General features: G+C 39.4%; 1 protein-coding gene across 2 annotated transcripts in view; it reads right to left on the reverse strand.

Annotated features, from left to right (window-relative positions):
* Window positions 1-277: 277 nt before the first annotated feature.
* Window positions 278-15,407, reverse strand: part of LOC6732595 — a 71,418-nt gene continuing 56,288 nt past the window's right edge. Inside the window, exons 3-7 of one of the 2 annotated variants that reach the window (XM_016178181.3) lie at window positions 9,517-9,728; window positions 6,158-6,293; window positions 3,476-3,741; window positions 2,939-3,074; window positions 278-2,872 (exon numbers count right to left, since the gene is read on the reverse strand). In XM_016178181.3, coding sequence (XP_016025277.1) covers window positions 2,592-2,872; window positions 2,939-3,074; window positions 3,476-3,741; window positions 6,158-6,293; window positions 9,517-9,728 — 1,031 coding nt within the window. In that variant the 3' untranslated portion in view covers window positions 278-2,591. Of the gene's footprint in view, window positions 3,075-3,475; window positions 3,742-6,157; window positions 6,294-9,516; window positions 9,729-15,407 lie in introns of both variants that reach the window. The other variant, XM_016178182.3, reaches the window with a different exon arrangement.

A 15,407-nucleotide genomic window follows, 5' to 3' on the forward strand; every position in this document is an offset into this window, starting at 1 on the left:
GGAGGTTGTTGTCACGTTCGGCGAGAACATTTTCACGTATTTGAAATATTTTCTTAAAATTACCCAATTTTCTTTGTGTTGCACCTAACCAAAATAAAAGGAAATACTGAAAGTATGTTCCTACAATTGGACAGGGGAACTTGTCCTGGGTGTGCGAAATAATTGAAGCTGACTTAATTTGGAGGGACATACTAAACTAAAAATAATAAGTGTGTGAACTTACTGATAGTATCCATTCTTAAATTACAGACAATTTAATGCAAAAACGAAGATAATCTGTGATTTTGAAACAAATATGTTTTATTAATGAATTTCCACTCGTTTACTTCACAATTCTTCGTTCAGTTTTTGATCGCCTGCGAGTAATTTTCGCAAATTGAATGAGGCTTAAAGATATTTACAGAGACGTCTGCCCTTTGTCTGGCATTTAAATTCAGTTGAAGTTACTTTATGGCATTTGATTTGAGTTGAGTTGTAAATAATTCCTATTTGCTTACATGGCAGCTTTAAGGTTTGAATTGTTTACGGTTTCACATTGAGTTTATCGTATAGAGTTGAATGCAGTTTGCTTTTTATTTTCTTGCCTTTTAATACATCTAAAAGTTGTTATTTAAATACACAAATAATTTACACTTACAATTACCACACATTTATTTTTTTTTGTTTTTCGAATTAACGTTAATGCAATTTATAGTTTTTTTAGTACTTTTGCATTGTTTTCATCTTTTTTTATGCTTAGTAGTTTTCTTGTTAATTGCTATTAATGGCATAGATATTAAATAAGATTTAAAAATCAGTTACAGTTGACAACAATGCAGATTCTGTATATGTGTGTTTAATGTATACTATATCTATGTTTTAATCCCCATTCGCACACACATTCACCAATTCAGGCCCCCACAATTGTACTCAATTACCATTTGAATGTTCGCTCATCGATATTTAAATGTGTAATTTATATATTTTTATCTTTTGTTTTTCGCTTATAATTAAAATTGGCTCTGGCTTTTGTTTTGTTTCGTTCCATGATTTTGTTTTGCTGCTGCTGACGTCTTAACTCTAATTTAGTTAGCTCGTAATCATATTTACACACAGAATTTATGGACATCAAAGGGCAAAAAAGTATGGAATCCATGGACAAATCGCCTTTATATTTACACAATAAAATCCAATACATTTCATTTCATTTGATTTCGTTTCATTTCACTTAATTTCACATATGAATTGAGTTCAACTATGTTTTTAAGGCTTCATCACAATCATTTTGCTATTGTTTAAATTTGTGTTCATTACTCATGCTCCTTTGAATCTTGCTATTGTTTTTAACATTTGGCTAACTAAACGGTTTACATTTCCTCTGTATGATGGCTAAGTCGAACCCGGAATGTTATTAGTTTTATTTTCAAAAAGGATCAAACACACACAGAAGCACGCACGCGTTTTAGTTAATACCCATTAAGACTTTGGCAATTCATATAAATGTACGATATGTTTTTGTTAGTTTTAAGACTTTTCCAACAGTCACCAAGTTGTAATTCCTAACTTTGATTAGTTTTTCTCTCTTTTCCTTATTTTTTTTTGTTTAATATTAAATTAAGTGCTTTTTGGTTTTATTTTTGTGATTCCTTATCGGTAGCATTCATTACGTTTATCTAATTACAATTTTACATTGTTTAATGCATGCTCAACGAACAACGAAATTTTATAGACAAATCATCTAATCAAAGAAGACATTTTAGTTGTTTCGGTTGAATTTGAGTGACAGTTATACACTGCGTTTCGAAAGTATAGCAAGTTGAAATAAATTTTATCATAGTCCAAAAATATGGTCTGATATAAAAAAATTTAATTTAATTGGTATATAAGTTTATATTAACAATTTATTTGTCGGCACTAAAAAAGCCTTTTTTCCATATTATAAAGAAATGTCAATTGAAGTTCACATACTTTCGTAACGCACTGTATACTTCACAAAATATTCACCATGTGTTTTGCTTAAAATTCCCCTTCATCATCGCTTAGCTAAAACAATCTTAACGATACTTTTCCTACATATTAATTTATAGTTACTCATATTTTTTATTCTGTTAAACTCGTATTTTGCCTTGACCAACTTTTGTGGAAGGATTTTCCATTCACTTTTTCTCTGTTCCTTTCGTGTGATATTTAAATTCTGTTTTGTGTGTGAATGAGCTTAACCATAATAACATACAATACAGTTACATAAATATATATATTAAACATTAACTATTTACAGTTGGATTTTTCATTCGACACAGGTTTTAACATTCCTAAGAGAGTTAAAACATTAGCACGCTTTTTCACATACAATTTTTCTCATTCTCAGACAAGTAAATGTAATTTATTCTCTAGATAGGTTTTGTTTCAAATTAAATTCATGAAAGCTTTTGTTAACGGCATAAAGAAATTAGCTGCATTTCTTTCGTTTTGCTTGAATTACTTTTTTTTTTGTTCATTTCCTGTTTTTGATTCTCAGTGAGTTTCTTTATTTTCTATGCAAAGCGAAGACGGAAAAATCGGTGAAAAGTGTGTGTTGTGGAGGGAAATAGCCGCCTTGTGGCTTAATGCAGCTACCGTGCAGTCAATGACATTTTCTCCAGCTGCGTTGCGGATTTTCCGTGACTCGTCCTGCGATTTTCCTCCTCGCGGCCAGCCAGCAACTCTCTCGCCTGCTGAGCTCCTTTCGTTATCCCAATCCCTCCAGGCGCTGTCCGATCCATGGATATTTTATCTGTGTCTATATCTCTCGCGATTCCCTGCGCCAGAGTTGCCATCACCATCACCGCCAGCGCCACCGGAAGGAGGACGAGGGGCGTGATTGGTGTGGAGGGCGCTGAAGCCGTGGAACTGGCTGCATTTGTTTGGACGAACAAGAGCGATAAGATTTTGGTCACAAATAATTCCCGGTAAGACGTACCTTGGACGGGATCGGCGCGTGAGTTGCTGGCGTAGACCGTTTCCCGGGACTCGAGCACCGGCGCCTTCTGCGGCCGGTCGCCCTCCACGGACTCCTCGTTGCACCTCCAGTACACGGTCGACAATTCGGCTATGCACTGCAAGATCCAACATATTTGAGGTTAGCTAGCTGAGAGTACGAAACACTATCGAACTTGCGTAACTCCAAAACAGTCAAAAACAATTTAACAATCTTTTGGTTTTACTTTCGGAGGGAAACTAACATTTAAAGCACATGGAACATAAAAATAATATTTTTAGTGCAAAAACCTTTTTGAAAAGTAAAATTATTGTTTTAGGGATTCACTGTAATTAAGAAAATATATTTATAAAACTAAAATAAATTATAATAAGATTTTTGTAAATGTGCACATCGAAAATGTAATATCACGATTTGTAAGTGAACATAATCTACCCGAACCAAATTCTACATTGTTTTTGATACTGTTTTGAGCCACAAGAGTCCGACAGTTGAGTTTAGTTAAGTTGTTCAACTCACCTTAAGTTTCATGTTGCCTTTGCGAAAGTGTTTCTGTTCCACCCGGAATTGAAGGCCCAGCACAGAAGTTTCCAGACCATCTCGTCCCGATACAATTGTGTCGTATTTGCGGAGTTTCTGCTGCTCAACTGGCTCTCCATTCACTTGCCAGGATAATTTCACAGCGGGCTTGGAGCGTCCTGCGGTGCAATTAACCCGAACATAGTCACCGATCTGGTAACGCGGTCGTCCACCGCTGATTTTCGGTGATCCTTCGTCCGGAAGATCTAAAAATCAAATGGAAATATGGGAAAAACTTCAGTTTTAAAGCCGCCAACGAAACGGAAATTTCATTTACGGCCGCAGACCTTTGGCGGTGACTGTGGCTAGCGAGAGATTGTAACTGAATTTTGCAATAAACCTAAGCCACCACAGAAACAACAAGGGAACAGGGACCGCTGCAAAGGGACAACAAACTCAACGGAGCGCAGCCGGAAATTCAATAAAAGTTCCAGCCGTTGATGCACTGACGGACTTTGGATAAAATTGCAAACGGGAAAACAAAAAGCCAAATGCAATGAAATCAAGGAAACCAATAAAAACTGTCTAGCCAAAGTGTCAACACTCTGCAAAAGTGATATAAAATATATATGGGAAACTAGTAATAGTAATTATTTATAAAACATACGGTTTTAGTTCAAACAACATTAAGAAATGAATTGAAGATTTCAAAAATATTATTAGTTACTGAGATAGCACAGTTTCCTGCTATTTTTGATCACCGTACACCCAAAACAAATCAAAGTCTGACCGAGCAGTTAAAATGGCCCTAAAAAGATCCCTGGGAATCTCTATGGATCTCCGGGCTCTGCAAAACGGAAACGGAAATGGTTTCGACTTGTTGTTGTTTGCCAAAGGGGCCCCGAAAAAGGCATCTGTGGGCGAGTTCCTGAATGCCATGGTGTGGGTGCGGATGGTGGGCGGTGAGTTGTGCGTTGTGAGCCGTGGCATATGCCCAGCCCGTTCTGCTGCCGAAGCTTTTAAAAACTTTGATTGAAAGCCAAACAGAGCCAGCCGGGATGGGACCGCAGTATGAGCAGAAGCAGCAACAAAACATCCGAAAGCCAGAAACAAAAGCACAACAAAAGCCCCCGTTTAGAACAAAGACAGAGTCCACGTTAAACAATAAAAGGGAGACAGCCATTGCAAAAAAGGGGGCGGCGCGAGGTTGAGGGGGCGTGTCGACACGCCCACGCAAAAGTTTTATAATTGAACAAACGAAATGTCAACGCCAGTTCAAAGCGCTCCCCATTGCAAGTGTAGTGATGAGTGGGTGTAGTACACTGGCAAAAAAATGAACACACAAAATAAAAATGATTTGCAAAACGGAAACAAATTTAAATTTAATGTTTCCATCTGATAGAAATATGTAAGTTGATGTACGCATTATCTTCTTAATAACTAATTAAGTAACCATCTACCGCTTCTGACATATCATTTATTTATAGAATTTATTTATGTATATGATGGTTTTTCCTAAGAGTGTATTTTTCCTAAGAGAGTATACATTGCCATCGCTGTTAATTAACTATAGTTTTCTACACACATAGATGTGTTGCCAATATAACAATACCTGGCAAACAAAGCAGTAAAAACTATTTTCTGTGCAAAATGTGGGTCGATGGATAATAACGCGCACCTTAAAGTTCCGGCTTCACTTGACGTTTTGTTTGCACATTCAGTTTTGCGGCGGCGTCTTGATAACATTTTTGGCATTGCCCTGCAGGAATGTTGGCCAAGACAAGAGCCACGGGAGCCAGAGACAGACAACCTCCAAAATTGAGTTAAACCGTTAAGCTTTGGCAAGTTTTGCCCGGGGTGAAAGTGGGAGTCCGGACGAAGTTCAGTAAGCTTATTTGGCATTAGAAGCATGAAATCAAATGAAGCCTGTCAAATGCACTGCAAATGCTTTTGACTAAGTAAACACAATTCCGATTGAATAAAGCTGATTGGGCCAGGCTGCTGGAATCAGTTGGAGTTACCAATTTAGTTCGGGTGTAAGTAAATGAAGGAGACCAAGGCCAAGCTTAGGACATTTGGGTGACGATTAATGGGGTTAGTGTGTTTACCTGATTAGATTCCTTGCTTAAAGGGAAACTTTTTGCAGGGATTCCGGGGATCGAAAGTCCTGCTCAAAGTTTTAGCAATGGCCCATTTCAGTCTCCTTTTCTCAGTTGAATTTTATTATTTAAATTTTACTTTTAATTTCTGAAAGCTTTTTAATTAGTTTTCTTTTCCTGCATTAACCTTATATTAATGTTTGCAGTTAATATATTCTTTAAATTCAACTTGGTGCTTGAGAGTATATGTGTTCAATAGGTTGGGAGCACAAAATATAAGACACTGGAAAACTCAAGACACCCCTCAGTCCATGAGCTTCGAACCGAATTGTGCTCGTAAAGGGTTAATACTGCCATCCTGTGACAAGTTCCAAGAGTAAAAGTCAAAGTCAGCGTCAGTTGGCCACCGACAGGACCCCGTTTCCCGCTTTTAGCCACAGCATCTGGACCACCAGCAGTCAGCGCCAAATGGCCGCAATTTCTAATTAGAGTTATAAGTTTTCGCCCGACGCCCAGCTAGCTATATATATGCACTACACTACTCTGGGTGGAAAAGCAACTGGGGAATATATATGCTACTTACACGCAACAATCATGTCGCCGTGCTCGGTGACCGTTTGGAAGGAGGGTGCCTCGCCAGAAACTTCGCACCGGAAGCGGCCCGCCGACTGCAGATTGACGTTGCGCAGCGTAACAATCGCGTCGCTCGAGTTGTGCAACTGCAATTAAAAACGAGAGCAGAAAATAACGGTCAGAAGTTGGGAAAATATCGGATGGGGAAAGTATTTTTTGGGAAATATTGTATGCTCTTTTCACTGCAATCTGCAGAAAAGATGAATATATATCGCCTGAAATGAAGACACAGGAAAACAAAGCATATAATAATGCTTAAAGCAATCAATATTTTATAGATAGATAGAATGTATAGTTAAAAAAAATTAAATTAATTAAATAATATTACAATTAGAGTATTAAAGAGTATTGAAAGTAGAGTAAATAGAGAAAGTCGTTGTTGAATCGAGAGAAATTGTTGAATGATGGGGACGCAAGAGATGGCTGGTTAAAATTAATGTAACGAAAAGTGGGAAAAAGTTGCAGCTGCCCCCCGACAAACCCCCCTTTCAGTGGAGCTCTTGGCGTTGTCATTGGCAGTTTCAATACCATCAGCCAGAGGCGTTGGTGAAGGGGGTTTGTCAAGAGGGCGGGGCTCCTGCAGCCACTTTGGACGTTAATGTAACGTAATTGCTTTTGAAAATTGCCGCAGCTTCGCTTGTTTTCAAGCTGGCCCTCTTTTTCTTGCCCTTCTTGTTTTTTTTTTGTTTTTTCGTAAATGCCTTTTAAATGTCCGAGATGTCCAAGCGCCTCCTGCACCTTAATAACTGGGGTCCCTCGAAGGGTCAGCGCTGAATGTCAGACCGAAAAAGGGTTAGGCAAATATTTCACTTGAACTTAAAGCCATTAAATCCGGGTCTAAATGTGAGCGAGGCTATGAGGGAGGAGGGATAAGGAGATCAGCTGCGTGTTGTTTAACCCCAGGAAACCCCACACCACCCACACTTTGTTATCTGGCCAAGCAGAAAAGTGCACTTTGTTATCTTTTATTGCGCATTCTTTGCCGTCCCGAACCCTCCTCCATGTTGTTTTAACCTAATTTATAGTTTACCACACAAACACACGGATATGCCAGGGAGTTGAGCCCAGGTAAACCGCACGTCTAAGTCCTAAGTTGGCCGGAGTAACAGCCAACTATTGGCCAACTGCAATAAAACAAGCCAAAACAGCAGCAGAAGACCCCTTGCGCACACATATATCTCCCCGCCGCAGTCACTCAAATCGATTATGCTAAAACAATATCCAGCAAATGGAGCTGGAGCACACACAACCGCTTCAATTGGTTATCGCTAACTGGCATCTTCTGTGAGTCCCATCGTAGTCCCCCTCTTCTGCAACATCAAAAAGTTTACCGCCAAGCGGCGAAAAGAACAGTGCACAGTGGGGTGCGCTGGTAAATTGAGTGCTTGAAACACTGTGTCTATTAAAAGGTGATAAAGAAATTCGGAGTTCTCATTTAATTAGTAGTGTATAAGCTCATTTTAATTGGATTACTGCATTTTAACAACTTAAGTATTTTTTAACTACATTTTAACACGCAGGTAATGCAAAGGCACGCTAAAACTCCCATTAATGTCACTATCATTACATCACTACTTCGATTCCACCATAATTACCCCAAATTTTGATTGAAATCCAGCCGAGCTTCTCCTGCTTCTCATTCGTTTAGACCGAAATATTTCTCTAATCCACTGTAGTGCCGAACGGAAATCGTTTAGTGGTAATGTGTAGCGTGGATCGCAGAGTGTGGAATTTTCTGCGGCGAGGGCAACGCGCTTTATGGACACTCCGTCGACCACGCCCTCTACCGGCAGCAAACGCAAAAGCGCAACTTGAAATATTTATTGCACTTAACGAGCGACAGGGCCGGGACTCTGTGGTAGGGGGATGCATGCATGGGAAAGCAGATTTCACTTTTTCGGTGGCCAACTAGAGGAAAATGCGGGAAAATGTGAAATCCTATGGCAAGGAAAAGCGAGCGTGGCATGTCGAATGTAACCATCAACTGACTGCGATTGTCTGCTCACGTGCTTATCTGAAACTCGCTTCTCCACCCCTAGCACCCATTCATCCAATTTCACCCACCGCACACCCTGCTCCGCATTTCCAGGGGGCTAGGGGGGCCTCTGTGGGTTAACGTCTAGTGCATTGTTACGTGCCAAAGTTTTAGTGGCTAAAATAATGGAGCAACGCCTGAAGAAGTGCCCTACACTCATTCTATTTTTGCGGTCGATTAAACAGTTCGATCTGCGAATGTTTTATCTATCTTGGCATATGTTTGACAAGCTATCTGTATCTGCTTCCAGAGCTCTTAACTGGGCTTCGAGCGTTTCACGAAGTTCAAGTGAAATGGAATTCGTAATGCCTTGGACGAAGAAAATTCAGGGCAAATTTGACTAAAACTTCGTTATATCTTGGGAATTGTATGTACCTAGGATATATGTTGTATGTTTTTAGGTAGTTTGACAGCATAAAGTACAGAATACTACGCAGATAACTAAAGGTGAAGTTTTGGCATTGAAAAGTTTGTAAACTACTATCGTGTGTTATGTACAATAATCTTAAAGAACTGAGCTTTAGGCCGTTTCTAAACATCGCTGTCATTTGCGTTTCGTGTTATTCACCAATTAAGCAATTTCCGTTTATTTCAGAGCTATCTGCTATTTTTATGTAATTAGTTTAAAGGTCTTTATTTCTCTTTTCCGTAAATATGTTTAAATTCTCTCTTTTTCTATTTTAATTTCAAGACCAAGAAGAGGCCCAGTTTCCTGCCTTGCTATTCAAGCCCAAAACCAAGTGTAGAACTTCTTTTGTCCTTTAGTTCCTTTCCCGCAGTTTTCGCACTGGAGATATCGCATTGTCTTAAGAGACAAGGACTCCTATACTTTCCTTTCACCAAATCACCTTTGCCACAGCACGAAACAATTTCCCAAACATTGCGGAAAAAATAGATGTGGTGTACACAGAAAAAAGTCTTGACAAAAAGAGTGAATTGGGTTAAAAAAATGGATATAATGTGGTTTTTTAAGAATATTTAAATATAATGGTAAAAGAGAAAACTTAAACATAAAAAATGTGTGCGTAATGCAAGAGTTAATTAATTATTTTAAGTATGTGTTATTAGTCTTTTTGTCCATGTGGAGATACAGAACTTTTTCAAAAAGAGAGAGAGAGGAGAAAGGCTGGCCAACTGCATTGTTCTTTCGGCAGCAACCACAAAAGTATGCAACGCTGTTTGTAATGTTCAGTTTTAGTACGACACCAACAGCATCAGAAACTTTGTTTAGTTCGTTTCCCCAAGTAATAATAGGATATATACGGAGTACTCACATCGACGTTAACACCAGGCAGCAGGAACGTTTGGGCAGGCGGCATATCCCTCGGCACATAGCGGTAGAACTCGTTGCCATCCTTGTACCATTTCACGGAGTAGAGGGCCTCGCCATCCAGATCGTAAAGACACTCCAACTGCGCCGCGGTACCCTTAATCACGTACATCGGAATGCGAACCTCGGTCAGTCTGAGCCCAGCAACGCGGAAATCTGCGATAAAATAAATTAAAAGAAAGCAAACGAATTAAGGCGGGGTTAAAACAAATATTGGCACGAGGTACCGGGTATATGGGCATGGATGAGGTATAAATATAATATTAAATATCATTTTAAATATATATTTAAATTAATAGCGATTTTTATAGGGGTATATTCTTAATTAAATTTCTTCTGGTAGAGTATATCTTAATGAATTTCCTTCTGAAAGAGTACATCACATAAAAACTTGCGGATTCGTTGAACAAATCGGTATAAGTAAGAATTTTAAATATGTTTTTTGCAGGTGCTTAAAAACTTTAATTGACGGTGGGATGCGAACGAAGGACGCCTGATTGATTTATGTAGCTGGAAATTTTTAATTAATTACCAAAGTTTATTTTCACTGGAGCCCGTGTCAACTGACCAGCAAAATGACCGATGGACGCACCCCAAACCGTTTGGTGCATAATGTATACTTTATATAATTTATAAAAAACATTTCACCCATTTTATCGGAAACTCTTCGTTCGTTTAATTTGTTAAAGTGCTTTGTACCAGAGTGGTTACGTGCTGTAAATTATATTATACATATTAATAAGTCAATGCGTTGACAGGAAATGATGTTTTGCTATGGCGACAGGATTGAGGTTCATTCATTCATTTATAGTTGGGCGGGGCAAAAAACTTCTGTGGCGCACTGTGGTTTTGTCCACATCGCCCGACGACTTATTTTGGGTCTTGTAGCATTTTATGGCAAACTTGTTTATTGTCAATATTGACAATGATACAAACTCAATCACTGTGGGTGGGGCAGAGATACACAGTGTTGGAATATATGGGACATATACACACTCACGCCCACCCACTCTCTTGGACGGGTCCCACATTATTACTACACCCGAGGCAGACTTTTCCAGCCCACAGTTTTCCTTTGCCTTTTCTCCAATCGTTGCACATTACAAGTGTAATAAAATGTGAGAGGATATTATTGTCCACACAGGCAAGGGAAGGCCAAGACCCTCACTAGTCCATATCAATCTCAATGACAACATCTGTATCTATATCCTTATCTTTATCTATATCCATGGCTATGACTGGCAATTGTTGTCGCTCAGATGAGTTGCCTTGAGTTGAGTGCAACGTCATGTTCAGTCGAGAATAGAAACACTTTTCGAGCTAAAATATGATGAGAGACACTTTGACAACAAGTTTTTCACTGATTTTCAATTAACTTATGGATGAGCTATTCAAACTGATTGAATTAGAGTGCAAGAAATATGATTAAACTGCCAAATATGAAGATGGAAGGTGAAAGGTCAATCCACAAATAGGTTCTGTATAAAAAAAAGAATTGAATACTTTCTAGAAACGGAAAGTAAAGATTATAAGTTAAGCCTGTCAGAAAAAAAAGTGCAGAAATTAATTAAATTATTTAACGGACTAATGGATATATTATTAAATTCAGAACAGTTCAGCTGGGTATTATAAATGTTAATATGATAGAGATAAATAGATATGATAGATAGATAAAGGTTCATTATGAAAGAATACACAAATTGGTTACATTAAAGAGGTAGACCAAACTTACAAACAGGATTGCCAATGAACATAAATGGCGAACCTGCCAGGATATTCCAAGTCGAGTATGTGCGGCAATATAAATGTGTACGTGTAACCATGGAAATGCACATACAAACACCCACAGGTGAGAGAATACGGAGTACTTAAAGCAGCCACTTGCAGCAAGTACTTTGCCACAATTTGCAGGAAAAGTTGCAACAAATGACATTCAGCTTTGCGGAGAAAGAGCGGCAAGACGAAGGGGAAAAAGGATGAAGGGACCAAAGGACATTAATGAGACTGCACGGGTGAAGTTTTTGGTAGAGATTCTCTCCGCAAGCACGATGTCGTCTATGAGAAATAAACTCCTTTGCTGGCCAGCATCCAAAACAAAGAAAAATGCGCATGAGGAAAAGGTAAAATAAATACAGAAGCGCAGAATAAACAGAAAAACTTTTTATTTGATTTTCCAGGGAATTTAGGTTACAAGCTCCCCATCTTCGTGCTCTGCTCTCATTAATTCTGCTTAAGAGTCGAACACCAAATGGAACTGTGACGCAAAAGCAATGGCATTGCCAAAAAATGTACTACAGTGATATCCCTAGAATGTAGTAGTACCACAAAGGGTATATATTTAAATTTCTTAGGGTAACATAAATATTAAAATTAATTTACTGACAATTTAATTAATAAAATAATAATTAAATAATTTACTGACATTAGTCTTAAATTGTATGAAAAATGTAGATTTTTTTATAGTTTGTTCAGATAAAAAATCATCATTTATTGGTAATTTTCTTAGTAGCTTTGAAATAAAATCCTGTATATTAAGTGGAGCGAAGCTGATTGCTTCATAAAGAGTAGAAATTGAAATGAGATTTTGGACAATATCAACATATGTTTATTCGTAGTTTACTTCGAGGTACTACTGTAACCATTAGAAGGAGCATCCGAACAGCTGAAGCATCAATAGAGGCAGCAGCAGTTTCAGCAAAAGTTTTGCTTTTGGGTAATTTCAGTAACTTTGTCATTTGGGCGCCTTGACACACTCACCAACACACTTAATATACGCTAACACACCAGGCACACCCATACACGCACATCTCGTGCAGAATGTCAACAGGGCACACAATAGCTGTTCTCGCATCCTTTGGTTCTTGCCGGAGTTGAAGTTCGGGTTTGAGTGAAATTAATATGCTCAGGCTGCGACCTTTGCCAAGTCAAAAATCAATTTCCCGTTCACTCACACTTTCAGAAAAATATTCAAGGCGCAAATAAAATTCTGCAAAATATCTTCAATATTTCCTTAATAAATAGTGTATTAATATTTATTGAGATTTTCAAGTTATTTTCAGTTTCACGTAAAACGCTAAATATATCATTTTTTGACTGTGCATTGGCTTGGGGAAAAGTGAATTTCGTTCACTTTTGCTGTTGCTGCCTTTTCTTCTGTCAACTTTTTCTGTGGGCGACAAAAGTTTCCTTTCATACTTCATTGGGGTTAAGTGATTAAATTTGCAAAGGACACAAAAATACCCAGAAATATTCGTATTCGCTGTAACTAAAAGAGGGAGCCAAAGCCAAATGGGGAATTGAAAGGAGAGTAAACTTTCTCACATATGACACGAAAATATATGCGGAATCTTCCTCCTCTCATATGAATCCTTTCCCAATATTATAGTATGCCACGCGTGCATAGTTCCCAACAAATCGAAACTTTTAATGGCAAATGGTTTCACAGTGCACGTTCAATGGTCCGTGGAGTGGGTTGAAATATCGATATAAACGTTTAAGTAAGCTGGTCCTTTAAGTTCATTATGAATTGCAATATTATAAATATATTAGTGATAATTTTTTGTTCAGTGCCTCTTTATTTTTAAACACCAAATTAAACTTTCCTGCCCACTGTGGATGTTAATAGGCGACAAATCATGTTCGATTCCGTTTCGCCTGTGGGAATGCTCTCGAAAATGTCCAAAGCTCATCTGTTGCTGCAGCGCCCCCTGGCGGTGCTTGTTTAAGCTGTCATCGGTGTCGCAGGTCCTGAATTTTTGCGTGATGGGCGGGGAGCTCCATTGCTTGGGGCAGGTCCCTGTATCCGTATCGTTACACTATTGCCGGACATCTTTAATCTTTGGCAAAAAGTTAGCCTCGTTAGGGAGGTGGCCTTTTTCTAAGGTCGAGCCGCTTTTTCCTCCTATTTGTCTGTTTTACCCTGACTTCCCTGATCTCCCCGCTCCCTATCTCCTAGCCTGCAGGATACCTCTCTTTTTTTTGGGACCTCGGGGCCGGTTCAGGCTTAATATCCGCTGCCAACGCCATTGTTGTTGCTGCTCTTTGGTTTATTAGTAGTTCGTGCCAGGACACCAAGGATGCCAGGACGCCAGAACGCCAGGATACCAGGGCAGTAGATGAACAGGGCCGGCAGCCGAAGCTGTTTGCCTATGTAAATGTCTGCACATGACTCGGGACTGTGGACCATCCTCATCCGCATTCTCATCCTGCCAGCCAGGACAAACAATGGCAGTGCGTGTGCATGGTCCTGCCTCGACTCCTTCGGCTTGCCCACTGTGGCCAGTGCCCGAGGTAGCAATATTTGCTTTCTCCGCTCTCATCATTTGCATATAATGGCTCTGTAAAAGTTCATAAGGATCTGGCCAGGATACGGCGTTCGGGGATGCGGGGCGATGCCTGCAATTCGATTGCGGAATTTAATAAAAACCCGTTGCAGAAGCTCTGCCATAGCAAGAATACGCATTTGGCCAGCATGATCTAAACTAACTGAGCCAAACTGAATTGAGAAAGAGTTGAAGGGAAACCAGCCATTTTCACAGCACAAATATTTTGACCAGCTCAGATTCTGACTAAGGCAAGCTATCTGTTTTCCCGCTGCCCCTCTGGGATGGGCGAATATTCGCGATTCCCGTTTCGGCTGACTTTAATGTGCTTGGAGCCGAGGGGCGGCAACTGGCCTGGGGGCGTGCCAGGCAGCGCAACAATTACTTCAGCCCTCCCCGGGGCAACATCAAAAACAGGGTGGGGCTGGGGGTAAAAAAAACGGCTGAGCGGAAAATTGTATGGAAAATGAAAAGAAAACAAGGCGAAATGATGATTAGGGAAGGGGACTGGGCAACTGGACCCGGTAGTGGGATTGCGACTCCGTAGGGCCTCGGTGCAAATGGAGGTTAAACTGGACCATGACTGTAGGGCACCCATTCCACCAAATATTCCCCCTTCCCCGCAGCTGCATAAATATTAAATTGCTGAGACAATAAGATAAGAATACGGCCTGGACTTGATTAGGGCCAGGGAATAAAAGAAAAGGGGCGTGCCATTCTTTATCCATAATTTCGCAGGAGGTCTGGCTTTAAAATTTGTGTGCAATTTTGCTGGCATGCGATTTTTGCGGTTCATCGAAGGGAAGTGCTATAGTAACCCTAATTGGCTTTGGAATCTATTGATTTTTGTAATTATGATTTAATTTTCCCTAGGTCAAGCCGTTTCTTCCATTTTACACTTTTTCCGTTTTAAAATTGTTTGCATTTCTATTATCAAAGCCAAGCTTTTTACTGATTTATTGCTTCTTCCGAGAAATCCAATCTTATGTTTCCTGTTTTTCTCATATTTTTTGGGTATGGGTAATCCCTTTCCCTATGATCATTTTCATGGACATCATTCTCCGTGAATCTCAATAAACCCAGAGCATGGACATGCTATATATCCGTGCCTTTGTCCATATTTATCGATAAACCATGATTTACGCTCATTATTTGCTTTAGCCATCCACACACAGACACTAAGGACGAGTCTATGTGCAATTGTGTTGGTGCTAAGCAATTTTCTCACACATCAATGCCAACAGCAACTGAATGAGTAGAAGCAACTGAATCAACAAGGGGTACAACAACTGAAACGGCCAACAGGGGCGTCATTTGAGTAACGCCATTATATTCATTAGCAGCACACACAATCACATTTCGATACACTGCAAAAAATTGCTACTATGAGGGTGGGATTTTTTTAAGATTTAATAGATAGTTAGTATCCATAAAGCTGACAACTAGTGAACTTATGAAAAAATACTTATTAATCGAAATGCAATGATTTTTCTTTCTCTGCAGCCAGAGGCTC

The sequence above is a fragment of the Drosophila simulans genome, chromosome 2L, assembly GCF_016746395.2.
Source record: "Drosophila simulans strain w501 chromosome 2L, Prin_Dsim_3.1, whole genome shotgun sequence".
Classification (NCBI taxonomy): Eukaryota; Metazoa; Arthropoda; class Insecta; order Diptera; family Drosophilidae; genus Drosophila; species Drosophila simulans.